Source organism: Clavelina lepadiformis, chromosome 9 (genome assembly GCF_947623445.1).
Source record: "Clavelina lepadiformis chromosome 9, kaClaLepa1.1, whole genome shotgun sequence".
Classification (NCBI taxonomy): domain Eukaryota; kingdom Metazoa; phylum Chordata; class Ascidiacea; order Aplousobranchia; family Clavelinidae; genus Clavelina; species Clavelina lepadiformis.
The window spans coordinates 14,511,728-14,531,924 of NC_135248.1; the positions used below are offsets into that span (position 1 = coordinate 14,511,728).

At 35.8% G+C, this 20,197-nt stretch overlaps 4 protein-coding genes across 6 annotated transcripts; 2 read left to right on the forward strand and 2 right to left on the reverse strand.

Annotated features, from left to right (window-relative positions):
• Positions 1-272: 272 nt before the first annotated feature.
• Positions 273-6,592, reverse strand: LOC143470702 (atlastin-like). Of its 3 annotated transcripts, none has more exons than XM_076968971.1 (16): positions 6,327-6,591; positions 5,979-6,181; positions 5,377-5,508; positions 4,501-4,653; positions 3,853-3,930; positions 3,402-3,639; positions 3,007-3,191; positions 2,841-2,900; positions 2,315-2,515; positions 2,136-2,207; positions 1,820-1,966; positions 1,613-1,666; positions 1,407-1,463; positions 1,066-1,263; positions 742-813; positions 273-558 (listed from the first exon to the last, which is right to left on the reverse strand). In XM_076968971.1, exons 1-16 carry the CDS (start codon positions 6,472-6,474, stop codon positions 373-375), a joined length of 2,184 nt encoding a protein of 727 aa, XP_076825086.1. In that variant the 5' UTR covers positions 6,475-6,591; the 3' UTR covers positions 273-372. The 3 variants fall into 3 exon arrangements, with proteins under 3 accessions (XP_076825086.1, XP_076825085.1, XP_076825087.1); XM_076968970.1 differs by having other exon boundaries at positions 273-582; positions 6,327-6,590; XM_076968972.1 differs by lacking the exon at positions 4,501-4,653 and having other exon boundaries at positions 273-582; positions 6,327-6,592.
• A 2,671-nt stretch (positions 6,593-9,263) lies between these two features.
• LOC143470876 (RNA polymerase-associated protein RTF1 homolog) lies at positions 9,264-11,163 on the forward strand. Its single transcript, XM_076969163.1, has one exon. The coding sequence runs from the start codon at positions 9,344-9,346 to the stop codon at positions 11,102-11,104; it is 1,761 nt and encodes a 586-aa protein (XP_076825278.1). The 5' UTR covers positions 9,264-9,343; the 3' UTR covers positions 11,105-11,163.
• Positions 11,164-14,665: 3,502 nt separating this feature from the next.
• LOC143471418 (RNA polymerase-associated protein RTF1 homolog) lies at positions 14,666-15,835 on the forward strand. Its single transcript, XM_076969871.1, has one exon. The coding sequence runs from the start codon at positions 14,666-14,668 to the stop codon at positions 15,833-15,835; it is 1,170 nt and encodes a 389-aa protein (XP_076825986.1).
• Positions 15,836-17,404: 1,569 nt separating this feature from the next.
• On the reverse strand, positions 17,405-18,577 carry LOC143470490 (uncharacterized). The gene has a single exon (XM_076968657.1). The coding sequence runs from the start codon at positions 18,537-18,539 to the stop codon at positions 17,544-17,546; it is 996 nt and encodes a 331-aa protein (XP_076824772.1). The 5' UTR covers positions 18,540-18,577; the 3' UTR covers positions 17,405-17,543.
• Between the last annotated feature and the right edge of the window lie 1,620 nt (positions 18,578-20,197).

Genomic DNA, 20,197 nt, shown 5'->3' on the forward strand with positions numbered 1-20,197 from the left:
GAAATACTTAATTTACACTAAAGGCACTTGTTTAGTTTTACAACTATGGTGTATACAGGAAGCCAGATGTTTTTGCTACTAACCTGTAAATTTCCGATCAGTTTTCGGTTAGTTAGTTTTCAGTATAGTTTTCGAGTAATTAACGATAGAAATATTCTGTGCAGTGTCGGCCACTTATAGTTAAACTACTGCAGTAATGTCGCACACCCTGTTTAGATGAGGTTAACCCACATTATTTTCATATGTACAGCACCAACATCCACGACAGACATATTAGCAACAGTAATTTAATAGCCAAGGTATGGTAGAGTCACAATAATTTGCATCACAAGTATTGAACTGACGACACTTAAACGCCCCGATGAAGAGCTCTTATTCCGAGAGAACGGATTTTCTTTTCTCCATTAAAAGAACAATCCTCTTGTAGTTGTCTTCGATTCGCTGAAGTTCTATCTTTTTGTAGTGGTTGGAGATCTCCGTTGGTTTCCATCTCATGGACTGGTAGCGGTCTTCTAATTGTTTGCAAAACACCTCATGGATGTTACGTAGGTTTGACGGCTTAACATAGAGATCAGAAATTGCCTGCCACAACAGTAGGTTTTATGTTCAACTTTGGACAACAGTACTTTGACCAAGCACAAATAAAATCTGTTTTAATAGCTTTGTGCCAATGAAATGAAACAGCAACATTTTTAGTGTTGTTTAAGCATAACATTAACGCTAAGTTTGAAATTAACTCACCTTATGCATAAACTCAAGATAATTTATGATGAGTTCGTTTTGGTACGTTGTAAATTCTGTTTCTTTGGTCATCTGCAAGATATAATAGCATTTATTGAAAATTGTCAATTACATGTTTAAATTTTCATTTCTTTAAAATTATTTCCGATTTTTAAATCATACCCATATTTGGAATTTAAAAAAAAAACAGCTAGTAATAGCCTATATCGAATTTCAGCAATTGAAAAAGCAGCCATTTTCATATCCACAAAATATGAAACATATATTTCAACACATGGAAATCTTACTGTATTTAAAAAAATGATCGCAAAGAAATCTACTTACCAAGAAGTTATCATAATCTGCTAAAATGACGTCAAAGGATTTATGGCAAACCGTTTCAAATATTTCTGTGGTATTTTTTATGTCATCATTTTCAGGAAAATGTTTAGAAAAGTCTGCTCGAAACTTTTCGAGCTGGGCTGATATCATCGGTTGGCGCTTATTTGAAACTGTATCTTTCATGAAAGCTTCATCATCAAGCTGTGGTTGCAATAAATCAGTTTAAATTTTAAATAATGAAACACAAATGGTATATCAATGCCGTAAAATATAAATTAATGTGTTTGATTTGGTAATTTTCAGAAAACATTTGTTTATCTGCCAAACAACCAATTAACACGCACCTGAAATAACTTTCTTCTCAATTCGTTTAAGTGTTTAAATGCCAGGCTGTCTGAAAGCTGTCAACACACGTCATTGATTAATCACTTAACATCTTAACCGGTTATGTTGTAACAAATTCTAATAAAAGAAGAAAACAAAACTGTGCATATACTGTACAATAAAACGGGATTCAGTGATAACGACTTATGCTTCATGTAGTAGTCACCTGGCTTGTATTTTCTGCAAATAAAGCTTCTTCACTGGCTGTCAGTTTCTTTTCCTGATTTTGGGAAAAAGAAAACGATTTTTTCGTAACAACATTTATGGCATAATACTTGGGTAATTGTACTTACTATCCACATGTCAATAGCATAATTGTTTTTAGTATATCAACTTTTTTTTGGAAAGATTTATTATAGTAAGATTCTCCAACCTCTTCAATGAGTGACTTGAAAAGTTTTTCAGACGTTTGCAATTTTTCAAACAAGAGCTTTTGAAATTCAACATAATAATCATCCATTTTGATATTTTCCCAAATGAAATCTATCGCATCTTTACGACTTTTCACATCAGGAATGTCCTGATTTTCAACATGATTGTTTGCAAGTTTAAGAATGTTTGGGACAACAGTTTGTTCCAGGGAAAGGAATAAACATCTTATGACAAAACTTATTCATTTTTCAATTATTTGCATTGATTATGATACATTATCTAAACACTCATTAAAACATATTTATTTAGAAACGTACGTTATGTAAATCTCGAACAAACTTGTCAATCGCTTTGAAAAGATACGTTTCGCGTTCATCTTGCAGTCTCAGCTGTAAACAAAACATTTGAACTTGCATGGTTAGGAAAAATAACACTGAAAAATTAGAGCTAAAATTTGAAATGTCATGAAATTCAAAAGATTCATAAATTTTTTTACCTCATATTTAAGTTGTTTTTCTTGATAATAGATAAAATGTTCATCAATTTCCTCAACCAGTTGATGTTTGAATTTCTCAAAAATGTGGTAATAAATTGTTGCCACGTATTTTCTTTTAGAATCAAACTGCTTGCTCAGTTTAACTTTCCACTTTGCGTGAATTTCTTGGACATCTTCTTTTTTCAACGGTTTTTTTACAACCTGCGTCATATAAATGTATGTTAACCATAACACGTTACAAAAATTAACAATACAGTGTAATAACGAATAAAATTAACGAATACAATACAATTAACTTTTACTTTAATCTATGTTTAAATTGACCAACTATGTCAAGAAGCTGGTCTATTTCATATTTTTCATTTTTAAATTTCTGCTTCATAAGACGATTTGATTGAGCATCTAAAATCAAATTTTGTGTTTTTTGCTTTTAGTAAACCTTTGACGTAAACCTATATTCTTGACATGCATTTTTGCAAGACACTGATTGCATTCGTAACCCTAGCTACAGCTGATGTCATTTTACCTGCGTCATTTGTTCTCGATATTCTGTCACCAATGACATCATCAATCTCTTGGCAGTAGCCTGTGCATGTAATTTTGAATAAAACATCGAGATATTGAAGATTTTGATAAAATTTATGCTGTTGCGATTTATAAAGTAGGTTTAAAAATCTTGTTGGCCAACTCACTTCCATTGTTGTCAATGGGATGGATACTGCTCTGCTTTCAATATGCTCATGACACCGCTGCACGCAATTCAACATATCTTCGCCTTTAATTTCGGTACCTCTCAATTTTTTCGGTTTAAGATTATTTGGGTGAAGTATCTCAGAAAAAAATTCATTCAAGTGGAATTTAAAATCTTCTTCTAAATCTGCAGAAATTTTAATTTTTTGAAAGCACCCTTATAAAAATCTATAAATAATATTATTAGCACTAGCCGAGCCGGACTTCATTCTGGTTTTAACGATTGAAATAAGTTATTAGATATTTTCGTTGCGCGCTAAGACCTAAAATTTTTTTTTTGTGTAAAAACCTAACACTTTAGTCGACTAAATGAAATTCCTCCAACCATCAGCATCACCTTTATAGAAAAGCTCGTATCCTTCAGATTTCTCCCCAGTCACCAGTTCTCCAGGTCTTGGCAGAAGAAAACATCCCATTTCATCGAAGGAAATTTTAATTTCACGTTTGTCGATGATGCTTTGAGTGCTGACAGTGACGTCTTCATCCAAGGTATCGTCCAGGTATTTCGACCCGCCGTCGAATCCGCAAGGATAAAAATCTTCATCTACCCAATTTCGTTGCAAGAAACAAAATCCCTGGTTGGTTCAAATTAACACAAAAACAATTCTAGTGTATATCCTGTGTATTAGTTCTGTGTCAGAACATAGATTAAGCAACAATATAATCAATTTAACTTAACAGTTTAACCAAAGCGTGGTAAAACTTGGTTAAAAGGCCTAATCAAAAAAAGTCCAAATTTGTTTCAAAGTGATGCAATGGATGATGATCACTGAATTGTCTGTAGTCACCTGAAATGGACGTTCATTGAACTCAGCAACATTTTTCTTGGTCAGGTTGTTGAGGACTGATGAATATTTTGTGAAAATCTGCAAACAAATAGAACAAATAGCCGGAGCTACCATACCTTTTATAGGTTAGAATAATATTTGATAGCACAGCTAAAATAATTGTAAAAGAGGCGTGAATAGCACGTGTAGTGTAAGTGCCGCAAATATTTTGTGAATGAAATCCCCAAATTTAAAGGTTTCAAAATTCCAGCAGTGTTCATCTGAAATTCGCCAAATAAAGTCCCGGCTTAAAAACTACTTAAAACGTTATAGTTACTGGAGCTAATTCGTCGAAAAGCATATTACACATGGATTACACATGCCTCCAAAAATATAGAGACTGGACCGGAATCTTAAAACCTAAACGGAAGTGACCATTCTGCGAGCCCCACATAGATTCATTTCAACCAAGTTACCAATAAATAATGAAACTAGTGTTGCATAATTTCATTTTAGATTCTTCTACAGCTAACATCTTGTGGTCAATGCAAACAAAGGTATTCAGTATTCCAATATGAAAAATATTTCGTTTAGAATCTAGTTAATTTTTAATTTTACAGGATTTCATGTAACATTACAAAGACTTCCGAGAAATTTAAATCGTCTTACGTTTAAATTTTTGAGACGATCATCGCCCATGTATCCAGGGTTATTGTAAATTAGCAAAGAACTTAGCAAAGTGCTGAATGCAAAGATATCGGGTGAAGCGGCATTTCCATTTTCGTCAAAAGCTCCCTGTGTGTCCATGAGCAAAATGGCGACCTGCCGTATGTAGAAACATCATCATAGCTTAGTGAAGGTCAACTAGGAGTTTATGAGCGGATAATCACGCTAACACACATGTTACTGAGACCTGTTTCACGTAAAACGGACGTAGTTTAGAACACAAACCGTAGTAAAATTATTAATATACAGTAAATGAGATTGAATATCTTTTCACATACGGTTGTTCCTGACTCATCACATTTCGAGGAAAAAGATACTTATCTTTAGGAGGTTGATCTGACTCAGAGTTGACAAATTTTTATAGTTTGGTGGGTTAATTTGTGGCTCATTTATAATTGTGAAGAATCCTCGTTTACAAAAACAAAAATTTTCCAAACAACTTATTCGCGGTCATAACATAAGCATTTCGGGAAATTGTTTCGCAAAAAAACTAAAATGCGGCCAATAGATTTTGGCATAGCATTTCTGGTTTTAATATGCCAAACCAAAGATTTCAAGTTTGCCAAAGAGCACGTTCAAGATGTAAATACACAGGTAACTTGTGCTACGAACGTATAAACCAACCTTACCTTTTCCTGAAAATGGTTTAAACAACGCCATTGGGGTTGTGAACAGACTAGGTTTGTTTAATAAGATAATACTGTAATTATAGCATTGTTACACCACTGTGCAAAGCTATATCAGGTGGAGAGCACTTCTCTTACATATAATTGTAATTAAATACGTTTTGATATAGGGCGCGCAGTAAGTTTCATTTACCTTTGACTGGTCTTCTTTAAAGAGCAGGAAAGGTTGACTCCACACACTGATTCCGTTCACTTCTTCTTCACGATCTTCTGTTAACTTGAAATATTGTGGAACTTTCTCTTCAGAAGAAAACTTGCCTTTAACCTAAAACAAAATAACCTTAAAGGTTAGTCATGTAGCAATATTATGATATGAATGTTCCATTAACTATAATCATTAAATTAGTATTAATATTATTAATTTATATTAATGTTTAATATAGTTTAATTAATATATACTAATGATATAATGTTAATAACACTTTAAATGATCAGTGAAAACTACATCGGTTGCAAAGATGAATTCAAAGCACAATGGCAGGTTACACCATCTTAAGCACCTCCTGTGCAAAACATCAGAATCTACATCTACGTGTAGCCTGAAATTTTAACCTGTGGCTACATCTGCATATAGATCTAAACCTTCATCCCGTATTGTAGTTTGTTTAACACAGTGTGGAACATTTAGCGGATAAACATGACTTGAATAATAAACTAATTTTAAATTTATTAAATATTAATTAATTATTTAATTAATTAATTAATAAAAAATAATAAATTAATTAATAAAAAAACCTCTGAGCTTAAATAATGAATCAGAAGATTGAGAAGAAAATATTTTCCACTTCTCATGGGTCCGGTTACGGAAACAACCATCACAGGATTTTCTTTGACATCCGGATGATGAAATATTTTATCCAACGCTTCTTTGTTTAAATCGTATCCTCCTTTCTCCTTGGGTAGTAGTATTTGAAGAGCTACCTCGTCATCAAAGAATCCTTTGAAAGAAATTCGTAGAACAATTCAATGAAGAGTAAAATATAAAATATAAGTCATTTTATGAACTCATAACGTAATCCATGAAGATATTATTCAACTTTCAATAACAATAACATTATTACAACAATATTGCATTTACAATACCTGGTTGCCATTCCAGTACTTGTTGAGGGGAACACCCTGCTACTTTTTCTTCAATTCCCTTCTCTTGTTCAGATTCATCAGGTGCCAATTTCTTTTTCACTGTTCTCTCTATTTCAAGTATTGCTTCTTTCATATCACTGTCAGCCATTGTTGCAGGGAACCAAAATACTCAAAACTCAGCTGGAAATACTCAACATTTGTTACAAATTCTAGTTTTGGAATATTTCATACAGCTCAATACAATTTAATCTTTTTTTTAATGATACTCTATATTTTGACTGTTTGGTTGATTTATTAACGCATGTTAAAAGAATGGTTTCTAAGAAAACAGGAAAACCTGAACGTTTTTAGGAAACGTTTTATAAAGTGCTATATTCTTCAAACAAATCCATTCATTTTTTTGCAGAAAACACGAAGCAATTCCTAAACTCTACGATATCCCAACTTAAGTCAAACACATTCCGACTAAAATGACTTCTAATTGTTGAGCGATGGTTAACTTCTTTTCCATGTAGAACACGCGCTTCATTTCCTAATCATTATTTCGCATTTTCTTTAATTGCTTATTGCCTGAAAACCTCAAGAGAAATTACGCAGAAGCACAAAAGACGTTGCCGCGTTTTAGAATAAGTGAAAAACCTACCAACATGCAGTGATTCTTTTCAACACGTCACCATGCTTCGTTTGTTATTGTGGGGAATTTTATCTTTAACGTAGGCGTTTTAAAATGTAGTGGCCTCGGTGGCATTTTTAATACCATTACATCATTCTTGGAAAAGAGCTTTCCAGTTAATCTAATACCATTACGTCATTCTTGGAAATGCGTTTTCCAGTTATTGATTGGAGTTTTGTTGTTTTGATAACACTACAATTATCGTTGGATATTTGAAAACTTGCTCTGAATAACTTCGTGTGAAAACTCCTTTTAGTACGTTACCAGGTCGTTTCCAAGAAGCTCCAAGAAACTGTTTCCAGTTTTAACCGAATGTAATTTGATTGCCATCGCATTGTTTTTCTCGTTCACACGCTTTGAAATGTTCATGCTTTTTTTGTCGAATATTCCGCGCCACGTTTTATAAGCTCGAACTTCTGCGCGAGAAGTCGTCAGACGGAGAGATACAGAGAGTTGTACGACCATACTCCGGTAGTCATGGTGATTGTAATTCAATAGACATCTTATTAGCAGTGGTATTACTATGTTTTTGGTTATGCGTAATATTTAGAAAGTGTACAGCACCTACAATTAAAACCTTTTCTGGTAAACTGTATCTGTTATAATATAAAAAAACCTTCGGCTGACAAGAGGTTAGAGAATTCTAACCGCACGCAACAATAGAGTCAGACTTTTAATGCAGCAGGTTAATTAAGTCAAAATAGCATAAGTTAAGACCGATGAACTCTGCACCTGCTGCATCAACCTCTGCAAAAATATAATATAGTGCTAAGGAAAACATTCCTCAAAACTACACCGTTTCGTTTTTGTCATCGGTAAAGCAGCGTTACGTCATCGCGATTGTACGTTACGTCAGCGTTACGTCATTACGTTACGTCATCGCGATTGTATCTATGCCGTTCAGCATTTTCGCCACACAGGTTTCATTGCGTAGATCGCACATTATTCTAAATCTGCTTCGATTTACAGTCATGATATCATCCTGTCTTGGCCTGAGGAGTTTTCAGATCGAAGCTTATTTGTAGCTGCATCGATGCAATTGTTCTTCAAACTTCATCGGCTTCGCGTCTTATCTACAACTTATCTGCTGTTAAACGCAGGCGGATGATCACCTTTTTGATTTCTTTGCAGCGTTAAACGTTTGAAATGGCTTCGCTTCACATTCATTTGCAACTTAGCAACTTACAAGACAAAAATAGTGATTTAAAGTGAGTATAATAATGAGATCAGACAAAGGAAGCAAAAGTTGTTATTTCATCTCGCTCAGTAGAGGTTCCAAGGTGAAGCGAGCGAAGAGGTTGTTTGTATACGCGATGTTAATAATATTAGATATGAGTATTCTTCTTATTATCGTTAATTTGTAGTTGCATTTTTTCAGAACAGGAGCCATTCACTGATTCATGCTTATTAACTGTATAAAATGTATTTAGAATTGGAAATTGCACCTCTACTGCTTTAAAAAATTACTGTCTGAGACTTTTAGGTGGATTTATTCTCAGTCTATAGCCCCCTAAGTTTTGATCTATGTCCCAGAATCTCATATACCCTTCATTTCTTTGTTGCTATAGACTAGAGCAATACAGATTTAGAGGTTCACCAGCAAACAACACAATCTTTTCTTAGTTTTGAAATGATGTTATGAAAGCAATCTTAAAGGAAAATTTTTTTTGATGAACTTTAATCCGTTTTCAACCAAGTAAATTCAAACATTTCCGGTGGTGTCCCCGGACTAGGAATAGGACACGGTCTGCTACACTAAAGTAGGAAGCGTAGATTGCATTTACGCTACAGTGTTGTTTGAACTTACTCGGCTCTCTGTAAACTATTTTATCCTTTTATTGCTTGCTTGTACGTGAAATGCATATAATGTATAAAAGCAAGATCAATCAACATGGAAAACAGTTTGAAGAAAGTAAGTGATAAAAGTTAAGATTCTGGAAAATGCCACATTATTTCTGTAAATTCGGACAGAATTGAATATTTTATAGCCTATGTTTGGCAAGGCTTGATCGGTCGTATTATCTCGTAATATTGGAATGACGAAAAAAAAAGTTAGTTGGTTAAAGCTTGCGCCATACTGTACTGCACGACAACCCGTAAAATTAATGCAGCTTTTGCGAGATATAAAGCTTGTCAACTGGCCCAATATGTCTGTCTGTAAACTTACTTTCAGGCAGAAAGAATTCTTTTAATTTAAGACAATATATAATAAAAAAATATTTAATTGTTCAAGGACAAACATTTTCTTTTCCTTTTACAGCGAGTAGTAAGTTTTTATTACAAAACTGTTTTCGCGTTAAAACTGTTTTTACTGTTCAAAGCATTGAATTTATTGGTCGACGAAATGAACAAAAAACCGAAGAATCACGACTTTTCTGGGTCGGATGAAACTGGAAGCGACGGGTTAGCTCAAGTACGTCACTGTCCTGCAGCAAAGCATCCACAGAGCGGCATCGCTTCATCGAAAACAAGAACACAGACATCGACAACAAAGTCTCTCGACGAAGAAGCACTCATAAAAGAATTTGATGACGGTTACGATTCGGATCTGATCGGAGATGCGATGGATCGTCGCCGATTGCAGAACATGACGGAAAAAGAACGTGAGCAGGAATTTTACAACAGATTAGAACGACGAGAAACTTTGCAAAAACGATTCGAAATCGATAAGAAGCTTCGACTTCGAAAGCAACAAAGGAAAGAAGAAAAACATCAACAGAAGAAGAAGAAGCCAAACACATCCATCACTACTTTTCCATACATCTTGCCGGATCCTTCTAATAGGAGGGGAGTTACTAGAAAGAAGAAAAGAAGCGGAGCCCTAGACAATTTGAAAGCGAAAAGACAAAGAATGGGGAACAAAGCAAAAAAGCAGAAATTGCAAGTCAGTGATGTCTACTCGGATGATGAGGATGATGAAATGATGATGTCCAGGAGCCGATCTGGCTTCATAGTGTCCTGTTGTTCCGATACTGGCTTTGATGAAGAAGTTGCTCGCACATCAGACAAAGATGGTCGAGCAAACAATGTCAAAAGACAACCTTTACTTATCAAGGACAAGCTATCAACTATTCGATTGTCAAGATTCAGGTTGGAAAACTGGATCCATCTTCCTTTTTTCAAAGAAACCGTTTTGGGATGCTACGTCCGCGTTGCGATCGGTGAAGAAGAAGGCAGGCCGGTTTATCTAATAGCTGAAATAATTGATGTTGTTGAAACTACCACAACGTACCAGCTTGGTAAGACTCGAACAAATCTGAATTTTCGTCTGAAGCACGGTCAGCACAAGCGTTTCATCAATCTCAAATATATATCCAACTCCTATATTACGGATTCCGAGTTCTTCAAGTGGAAGCAAGCGATGGAAGAAGCGGGGGAGCGTCTTCCGAGCTTGGATGACATCGCGAAGAAGCAAGTGGCGATCAACAAAGCACAATCATACAAAATCATTGACTCAGATATTGATCGCATTGTAAAAGAAAAGAGTCGATCACGAAAGCCTAAGTTTGACTTTCAAACGAAGAAGATCGACCTCCTGATGCAGCAAAAAATGGCCCGGTCTCGAGGTGATACTGATGAGGTGAATCGTCTGACTAAACTCTTAGATGAATTGATAGGACGCCCGATTGACCTGCATAATAAGACACAGAAACATAAACTCGCAGTCTGTTACAAGCACAAAGGCATTAAATCGGACAACTTGCGGCAGATGAAAGCTTGCAAAGAAGAGTGGAGAACTCTGCAAAACAATGAGGCCGACCCGTGTAATAGAAAAAGATGCAAACCATTTGTCGTATGCAACACAGGAGATAGGAAGCAGATGCATAACCTCCTCCGGAAAATAGATAAACGTTACGGCATCAGCTCGACAGAAAGTAATTTTGAACCCGAAATAAGCAAGATACCCATTGCCGCCATTCAAGCAAAGAACGTGTTGGAATTCTTTTACTACGTGCACGATTTTGAATTAAACATTGACCTGAAGATGCTTTCAGCTGACGTAAAAATTGAGGCACTCAAAGTTAATCCCACAAGTATTGTTTCGAACACTCCCCGTCGTTCGTTTAACATGGCTGAATATAAAAAGCGCTGGAATTTGATATAAACATTTAAGTTTCCGGTTGCATCGCTGTCTATTTGTAAGATAAATTGACTGATTTTAAAAGAACGATTTTACAATTTTACAAAAATTTGTTTTACAAGAATCGTTGATTGAAATAAAAGTTTTATCAAACAAAATAAGAATAAATTGAAATGCTATTGTTAGTTAACATTTAAGAGTGTTATAGCGCAGTTTATAAGTTAGTTGTGATATGAGTTGATATAGCAAGGCTTCTCAACTGCGGTGTTGCTGGATTCGCAACTTTAAGGCGAACTCACATACAAAACTAATAGTAACTTGGTCGTCACTGTGAAGTTTTCTACAATAAATAGAGTAGAGAAAGTGACACCCTGACAACGATATAGAATAGTTGACAGCTCCTTTAAAGCAAATTAATTACTCTTTTAAACTTATAAGCTTTTGTAACTTTGTTCTTGGTGTTTACGTGTAATCGACGTTGACTTCTGCAGCACTTTCGGATTCAGCATTTGCTGTTCAACGAGCAGTTTTCGTACAATAGGAATTGTAGAGAAAGCTTTAACTTCCTTTCAAGAGGATAAAATAAAGCGTGAAAAATTGAAATTTAGATACTATGTACTGTAGGTCTGCTACCAATTAAAACTTGCCAATTTAGATTATTTTGATAAATAAATTTATTTCAATAAAGTTTACGTTGTAGGTTCCTTTATACCAAGACATAATTTCATACAAACACGAAACGCAAATTCGAAGTAAGCAGACAAAAACGCAGCAGAGAAAACAAATTTCACATGAAAGAGTTTACAAATTAAGACAGCCAGCAAAATGTAACCTGATATATGGATAATATGATGTCGCCTAATTTCAGATAAAATCTAGAATGACCTTTACTGTGTTTGAGTTAGTCACAAAAAGTGTCCGATAAAGCATTTATGTCAATTAAAAAATAATAATATAAAATTTTGTATAATAATAATAATAATAATAATAATAAACATATTGTTGATAAGGGTATCGGCAATAGTTTTTGTTTGATAGGCTACATTTCAAGTCAGCCTACATCGGCCTACTTTACATTTCAAGATTTTTCATTGCTAAAAGAAGTTATCGAACAAGCTGACGTGAACATGGTCACGGCTTTAACATGTATCTCCAAATCAACTTGATATTGCAAGTAAAACTATCTTAACCCTTTGGACAATCTGAGAATGCAAATAAATCTAAAAGAATGGCACAGCACGTCAGTGTGCGAGCGAGCAGGACAACATTTTAAACAGGTGATGGTTTACGTCACAAGCATATGAGTAATATTCTGTGCAGATGAAGTAATATAAAGTGAAGTGTATAAATGACATTCAAAACAGATCTTATCTACACGATTAAAAGAGTACATTTCATATTGCAATGGACAACCAACAACCACCTTTGTCCCATTATTTAGGTTATTTCCGTGTTGCTGGTCTTGCCAATTACTACAACATCACAAATTACAAAACGTATAAACAATCTAGACTCCGATGGAATTAAAGAAACGTAGAAGAGTTCTTTCCGTAAAGCGCTGTATTTCGTCATAATATACACTGTGTTTTAGGAACCGGTATTGTAACGAACTCGTCTTTGCCCTAAAATCAATGGAAAAACATGAAAGACGTCGAAAGAAATAGGCACATCACAGAATTTTACCGATGTACCGGCCGAGACGGTACCAGTTTGTGAGCCCGTCTCGGCTATAAGTCATTTTTCTTTGATAACGAAAAATTTATTCCACGGCGTTAGGTTTTGTTCTCAAATAAAAACCGCTTTTTCTTTTCTAAGGAAAACAGGAGCGGCAACCAACAGAGGAGACAAATTTCAGCCGCTTGCTCTAAGTTATAATTTTCAGTTTGAAGTCAAAGCGGTCGCGCATTGTTTTTTCTAGAATCTCGTCGCACTTGCAGCCAAACGCGACACAGCCAACGCATTAAAGTAAATGTTCTTCTATATTAAATAAATTACAGAATATTTGCGCGATAGCACGACCCAACAATTAAAATTTAAATCGTCGTTTTATGCTCGCCACGATAGACAATAATAATAATGGCGACGTCATAATGCGCCATATCCATATCCTACTCCATCCATATCCTTTTCAGCCATATCCTACTTCACTGCTATTTACTTGCTACAGTCTTAACGCCGAGAACTTTTTTAAATAATCATGACGCTGATGCAATGCAACGTCAATCTCATCGACATCGGCCCAACCCTGCCTGGTTACCGTCGATGTCGACCGCTGCGCTCACTTATACGCGCTAATATTCGCGAATGCTCTTTCGATCTGCAATTACCCGAGCGGCACCTGGAAGTGAAAACTTACAACGCGCTTAATTTTAATTCTCTTCTCTTTCCTTTCGACTCTCGAAACTAGGAATTACAACATTTATACGCGTTCTATCGCGCTAACGGTCGGCTGCTTGGAATAATTTTCGCGTTTAATTCAAACAAGACGCGCGATGGCGACGTTTGCTTGTAAGTTGCATCATTTACATAAAGGCAGAATTGTCCAAGAAAACAGCGTTGCGACGTTGTTGTTTGCTTCTCGAATATTAATTCATCTACTGAAGAATACAGGTGTCAACTGGAAGGATGCTAAACGGATCTTATTTATACCGTTAAAAGACCACATTTCAGATTATACAAAAGACGCGTCAACAACAAATGTTAAGAGAAAATTGAAAAATATTAACATTCATGTAAAATTCACTACGCAAAGGATATCCAAGAATATTCCTTGTTAAGTAATTAGATTTGTCTTTAAACAAGCAAACATTCAAAAATGACATTTGGCGTTTTAACTTGATGCTCTTTGTCATATTTTTCACCGTCGATCTACCCTTTGTACTGATTAATAGTAATTTGTCTTTATCGTCGCTGAAGAAGCGTCATATTTTCCAAAGGCTTAATCTGGTTGTTTTGAGAATTTTGTTGACGACGGTTTCATTGCGTGGTTGGGAGACCATTCTAAACTTGATTAGATGTACGGTGATAATATCATCTTATCTGACATGAGTTGTTTTCAGATCGAAGTTTATTTGTACTTACGCGGATGTAATCCTTCCTAGCACTTCACCGGCATCCCGTCCTATCTTCTGTTAAACGCAGGTGGATAACATTTGTTCATGTTGCAACAGTAAACGTCTGACACTATAAATTCTTCTGTCGCTCACTCAGAGTGCTTCACATATTTTTGCAAGGCAGCTTAGCAACTTACCAGACATGGAAAGTTATTTAAGGTGAGCATAATAAGGTAATTGTAATAGATTTGCCAAAGGAAACAATATTGAGTTGAAAGTTGTTGTTGTGTTTGAAGTAACGAGTCTCGTGTCATGACGGCATGAAGTAGCTTTTAACCTATTGCAGTTATTTATTAATTTAAAGCATTTTAAGCTTCTCAAGCTTTTCGTTTAGTTTCATTTCGATCATTTTTAAACTAAATTTTTTTATTCAAAACGTTTTTATTCTACAAGTATAGCTTCAAGTTTTATTAGTTGTAGCATTTTATTAAATAAATCAAATCCTCTTTCTGCAACAAAAATGATGAATAGAATGAATAGAAAAAGGAAGAATCCAGATTTCTCTGGTTCAGATAAAACCAAAAGTGAAGGTTTTGCTCAAGTAGGTCATTTACCTGCAGCAAAACGTCCAAAGATCGGCATCACTTCAACGAAACCCAAAATGCTGACATCGAAATCAAAATCTGTTGACGAAAAAGCACTTAAAGCAAAGCAAAGCACAAATATATCCCGCCCTAGTTCTCCATCTATTTTGCCGAACCCTTCCGACAGATGTAGAATCATTAAAAAGAAAAACGGGAACAATAACAGAATCGTGGACAATCTGAAAGTTGAAAGACAACCATTAAACAACAAAGTGGTAAAGCAGAAATTGCAAGTTAGTGATGTCTACTCTCATAATGATGAGGATGAAATGCCGGTGACCAGGAGCCGATCTGCCTTGATGGTGTCCCGTAGTTCAGATTCTGGCTTTGATGAAGAAGTTGCTCACACATCAGACAAAGATGGTCGGGCAAACAATGTTAAAAGACAACCTTTACTTAGCATGGACGAGCTATCAACTATTCGATTGTCAAGATTCAAGTTGGAAAACTGGATCCATTTTCCTATTTTCAAAGAAACCGTTTTGGGATGCTACGTCCGCGTTTGGGTTGGTGAAGATGAAAGTAGGCCGCCTTATGTAATGGCCGAAATAGTGGACGTTGTTCAAACAGTCAAGTCTTACCAGTTTGGTAAGGTTCGGACAAATGTGGGTTTAATGCTGAAGCACGGTCAGCACAAGCGCATCTTCACGCTTCAATGTATGTCCAATTCTGACTTTACGGATTCCGAGTTCTTGAAGTGGAAGCAAGCAATGGAAGAAGCGGGGGAGCGTCTTCCGAGCTTCGATGACATCACAAAGAAGCAAGCAGCCGTCAACAAAGTGCAATCGTGTATAAGCAAGCTTATGTTCGAAAAGATTCAAATAAACTTTGCATTGAGGAAGACCGACCTCTTGAAGCAGAGAAGATTGGCCCAGTGGCGGCGAGACGCTGCTGAAGTGGATCGACTGACCAAACTATTAGATGATCTGAAAGAACGACCCACTCATAGTGCGCAATCAAAAACAGAAACATTCAGTCGAGGTCAGTTACACCTGCAAGGAAGAATGAAGAGCGTTTCGCAAAACCGTGAACAAATCATTGAAACCAAAGTACAGTAAATACACGGAGTGTTGACTCGGACCCACTCCGTCGATCACTTAGTCTGGCTAAATATAAAAAGCGCAGGGGTTTGATATAAACATTAAGTTCCCTTTGAAGTTGTTCTCTATTGTAAGTCAAATTGACAGCCATTGTGTTTATATGTAAGATTTATTTTTATGTTGAATGAGCTGACATTTGTGTGCGATGTTTTTACAAGAATCGTTGATTGAAATAAAATTACAATTTTTATCAAACAAGTGAATAAAAGATCGGAATGTTACTGTTAGTTAACATTTAAGAGTGTTATAGCCCAGATTATAAGTTAGTTGTGATATAAATTAATTGAACGGTTTCGCAACTGCGGTGTTGCTGGATTCGCGACTTTAAGGCCAACTCACATACTAAACTAATAGTAACTTGGTCGTCACTGTGAAGTTTTCTACAATAAATGGAGTAGAGAAAATTTTACGTTGACAACGATATAGTTATATCGTATATGAGGTCCATTTACTTCTTTACACATTGCAACTAAAATCCTTCGATAAAAAAAACGTTAAGTTTTAATCATTTACCGGCCCTGAAATGTTTTTGAAAGTCCGTGCTTTGGTTCGTTTTCGTTGATTGAATGACACTACAGCTGTAGTTTGTGAAGAAGCTGTGATGGGTGCCACCACGATGATGATGTTTAAGGATCGATTTTGAAAGGATATCTTTTTGCTGATGACGACATTATAGTAATTTTCAGCCGTAAACTTGCGACAACAGTTTAATACAGGTTGGTGTTGTTACAATGTATGAGATAACCAAAGCCCATCGTGGACAACTAAAATTATCAATTAAAACATGCCATTTTGGATTACTTTGATAAACAAATTTATTTGAATAAAGCTTACGTTGCATGTTTCATTATAGCAAGAAATAATCTCATATACATAAGCAAGGTAACACTGAAGCAAGCAGACAAAACAAATCTCACATGAATGAATTTACAAAGACAGCCACCATAATGTAATTTGATATATGAATAATAAGATGTCGCCTATTTTCGGATAAAACATGGAATGACTTTTGCTGTGCTTGAATTAGTCTCAAAACTTGTCTGATAAAGTATTTGTGTTAATTGGAAATGGCTCTAAAAGCCCTTCATGAATTCATGGCCGTTAGATAGAAGAAGACAATAATTAGACATAAGACAATTAATAACTACAGATGCGATTATTTAAAAATACTGCTTTTTAAAAAAATGAAGATTTATTGTGAGCATATATTTGCCAACGTCATGTACGTATTGCCGATAATGATTCATGCTGTTTTTGCATTGCTGCTGCATTGGCATTCATGCTGCTTGCTGGTTGAGTAAGAAAATATTTATACCAACAGATTACAACCGCATATTCTGGTTTGCCACAATCAAATGCCCCAAGCAATCATAGCATAGCTGTGATTAATAATGCCACTTTTTAAAATTTGAATACAATGGCAGAAAGATAGAATTCACAATAAAAAGATATCAAGAACAAATTTAACAAAATCCTGTCCTTACAATGCATTTTACCAATTAACGTTATGGGAAAGTTTAGCTAGAAAATAGTTAAATTAGCTTATTGTGATCATAATATGTAGTTTCATATAACTACAGTTCTCAATACTATGTAATTGCATGGGTTCAGTAGATAAATATTCTCTTCAAATGCAAGTTATAAAACTGCAAAACGTCTCTCACAACTAGGCTTGTTTTGGAACGTGGATTTCAGCAAATCTTTGGCTGCAAAGCTTCTCGAAATTGAGTGGACATGGCAGGTTCTTGAAATTCTTTTCATTTTTCTTTTCATCTTCGTAAAGCAACGGATGATTTATCACAGCATCATCGTCAGGAACTAAAAAATAAACGTAGGAGTGACGAGTCAGCTTCTGCCTGACTTCCTCTTCCGGTACAACCACTCTGTGCTCTTTCGATTTCAACTGACCACACGAAAGAAGATTTAAGCTGTCTCCTATGTTGATTACGATGGCATTTTGCAGAGGAACAGCGTCAATGAAGTCTCCATTGTGTTCCAACTGCAACCCTCCGACATTATCTTGAAATAAGAGTGTGAAAGTTCCCCAATCTGTGTGCGCTCCAAGACGAACCCGACTAGCTTTCAGATTATTATCCGTTGCAGATCCATAATAATTCAGACGCATTGCGGAGTTATTACTGTCATTATGAAGATTGCGGTGATACTTTTTCAAGTTACTTTCTTCTTTCAGTTCCATTCCCATAGTTAGTGAGTCCATGATTCTTTCTGCCAGTTTCCTACCAGTGGCCATGAACTTCTTTGTAAAATCCAAAATTCCAGGACAGATGTCTTCAGGTAACTTGTCGGGATGATTAAAAACAGAATTTCCATCAAAATTGAAAGATTCCTTAAAATCACCAACTTTGCCATAGCCAGCTTCCTCTCTGCCCAAACCAATATATCCAAACGCAATGCTTTCCTCCATCGAATACCGCTGCTTTTGGGATAACTGCAATCTGAAGAATCTGTTTGTAATTTCTTGTGCTTCCGCCAAAAGCTGAGGATCAACGCCGCTGTTTGTCAGGTAAACAAACCCAAGCGCGGAGAAAGCGTCGACTAACTCTTTGCCAGCATTGTAAAGATCTTCTTTTTTCAGTTGTTGGTCGCTCACGTGTAATCCACATGAGTTGTAATCAACCACTGGTATTACTCCGACAGACATAATGCTAAAACGATTTTCTGTTATTGAACAACATTTTACACTTTGAGATATTAAAATACTATTTCATCCTAATTTATATTTTAACAAATGTAGCTTTCCAATAATGTTCATTTTAATTAGGTCTACATGTTAGTTTTATGATTACAAGTGTTTTGGGGATATATTATTAGATGTCTTTTTATTCTGATTGTTGCGTAGTTATCTTCATGTTATCCTTTCAAAATTCAATAGATTCAGAAGTAGACCACAAAAAAGGTTAAAGTAACTTCCGCAAGTTATAGTTTATTACCGAATGTCGTTAATTTGTTTTAGGTGGGTAATTAACTCAAAATCACCACTTAATAATTCTGCGGTTTTCTGTCTGTTTACTTTCAGCCATTTCTCAAATAGCCTTAACCACTCTTCCTGCAGTTATTTCGGCCTATTTAGATCACTAAATTTGTGTGGAATTCTAGCCGCAAGCTGCTTGCTTAAATACCTGCCTGCCTATCAGTAAAGCTGTTTATGGTTTGATCTGTATCTAACCTTTAAGGGTGCGATGCGTTTCGTTCAATTGTGACGTATATAATTGCTCAGTATCGTTTCTTAACGTCACAAAACTCACTGATTTGGCACATTACCGACTGTAACTGGTTTTCCTTTGTGTTGGGCTTGCCCATTCTTTTTAATAAGTCACACACATTTTAAAGGTAGTAGGCTATTGAAGTCAAGCAAAGTTACTGCGCGTTATAGTTTCCTTTTTTATGGACTGACTGCTGTAAAATCGACCCAGCATCTGCCACCCATGCAAGGCACGGATGGTTTTTATAGTGTTTGCTCATCAAGTATGTTTTGCCTCGTCAGCAGTTTAGTTTGTTGCAATTGTTGATCATTCGTTTGCGTTGCGTCGTTGGCATCCTATAAAGCACTGAGTATGGCGGTTTGCTTATGTTAGTTATTGACCGTAATTTTTCCCCAAAGAACTTTGTCTTTGGGTATAGTTTTGCAATAGTTGCATTGTAAGAAGTAATTTCCGGTTTCCACTTAATTGGTCCTGAACCTTGCCATGGATACTACACAGCGATTCTCTATCTTACAGTGTAATGCAAAGTGACTTGGTAATTAGGCCTACAATTTATAGGCCATTACACAGGAACGAAAAGTGATGACTTTCATGGGCTACGACAACTATAGCGGCCCTGCGCAACGTAGATGACGTTAAATTAAACCAATACGACTATAGACGTTTAAGCTATTTGGTTTTCTCGATTTCCTGAGATTGTAGTTGGGGTTGTTTCCTAACTTCTAGTTTCAATTTCTTCGATTTTCTAAAATTAGTGTGACGCATCACGGTTCTGTGCTTTCTTTGTGTTAATCCAAACAAAAGCATTTAATCTGGTTTGCCGCATCACGTCTCACTGGTGAAGCAACTAACCACTGAAGCTTTGGAATTTTTGCGATTGTTTGAGCTTCTTCAAGCTGCAAGCAGCCATTTATTGCGGTGATTAACATCCGGTCCTACAAGCTGCTGAAACTTGGGCAATGATCGGGCCAACACGGCAAGTCATTCGTTTAATTGAGGTTTCTCGTTTAAACAATAAAGGAAGTGGGCCTATCCATTGCGGTGGTATAAGCTATTTCAAGAAGTTATTTACCAGCTATTACGCCAAGTGAAAGTG

Excerpts from the sequence above, each read along its gene's own strand:
- LOC143470702 (XM_076968970.1), bottom strand. The coding sequence starts at position 6,474 with ATGGCTGACAGTGATATGAAAGAAGCAATACTTGAAATAGAGAGAACA. Across the intron at positions 5,509-5,978 it reads TTCATTATTTAAGCTCAGAG|GTTAAAGGCAAGTTTTCTTC; the intron begins GTTTTTTTATTA and ends ATTTTGTTTTAG. Across the intron at positions 3,192-3,401 it reads ATACGAGCTTTTCTATAAAG|ATTTAGAAGAAGATTTTAAA; the intron begins GTGATGCTGATG and ends AAATTTCTGCAG.
- LOC143470490 (XM_076968657.1), bottom strand. The coding sequence starts at position 18,539 with ATGTCTGTCGGAGTAATACCAGTGGTTGATTACAACTCATGTGGATTA.
- LOC143470876 (XM_076969163.1), top strand. The coding sequence starts at position 9,344 with ATGAACAAAAAACCGAAGAATCACGACTTTTCTGGGTCGGATGAAACT.
- LOC143471418 (XM_076969871.1), top strand. The coding sequence starts at position 14,666 with ATGAATAGAAAAAGGAAGAATCCAGATTTCTCTGGTTCAGATAAAACC.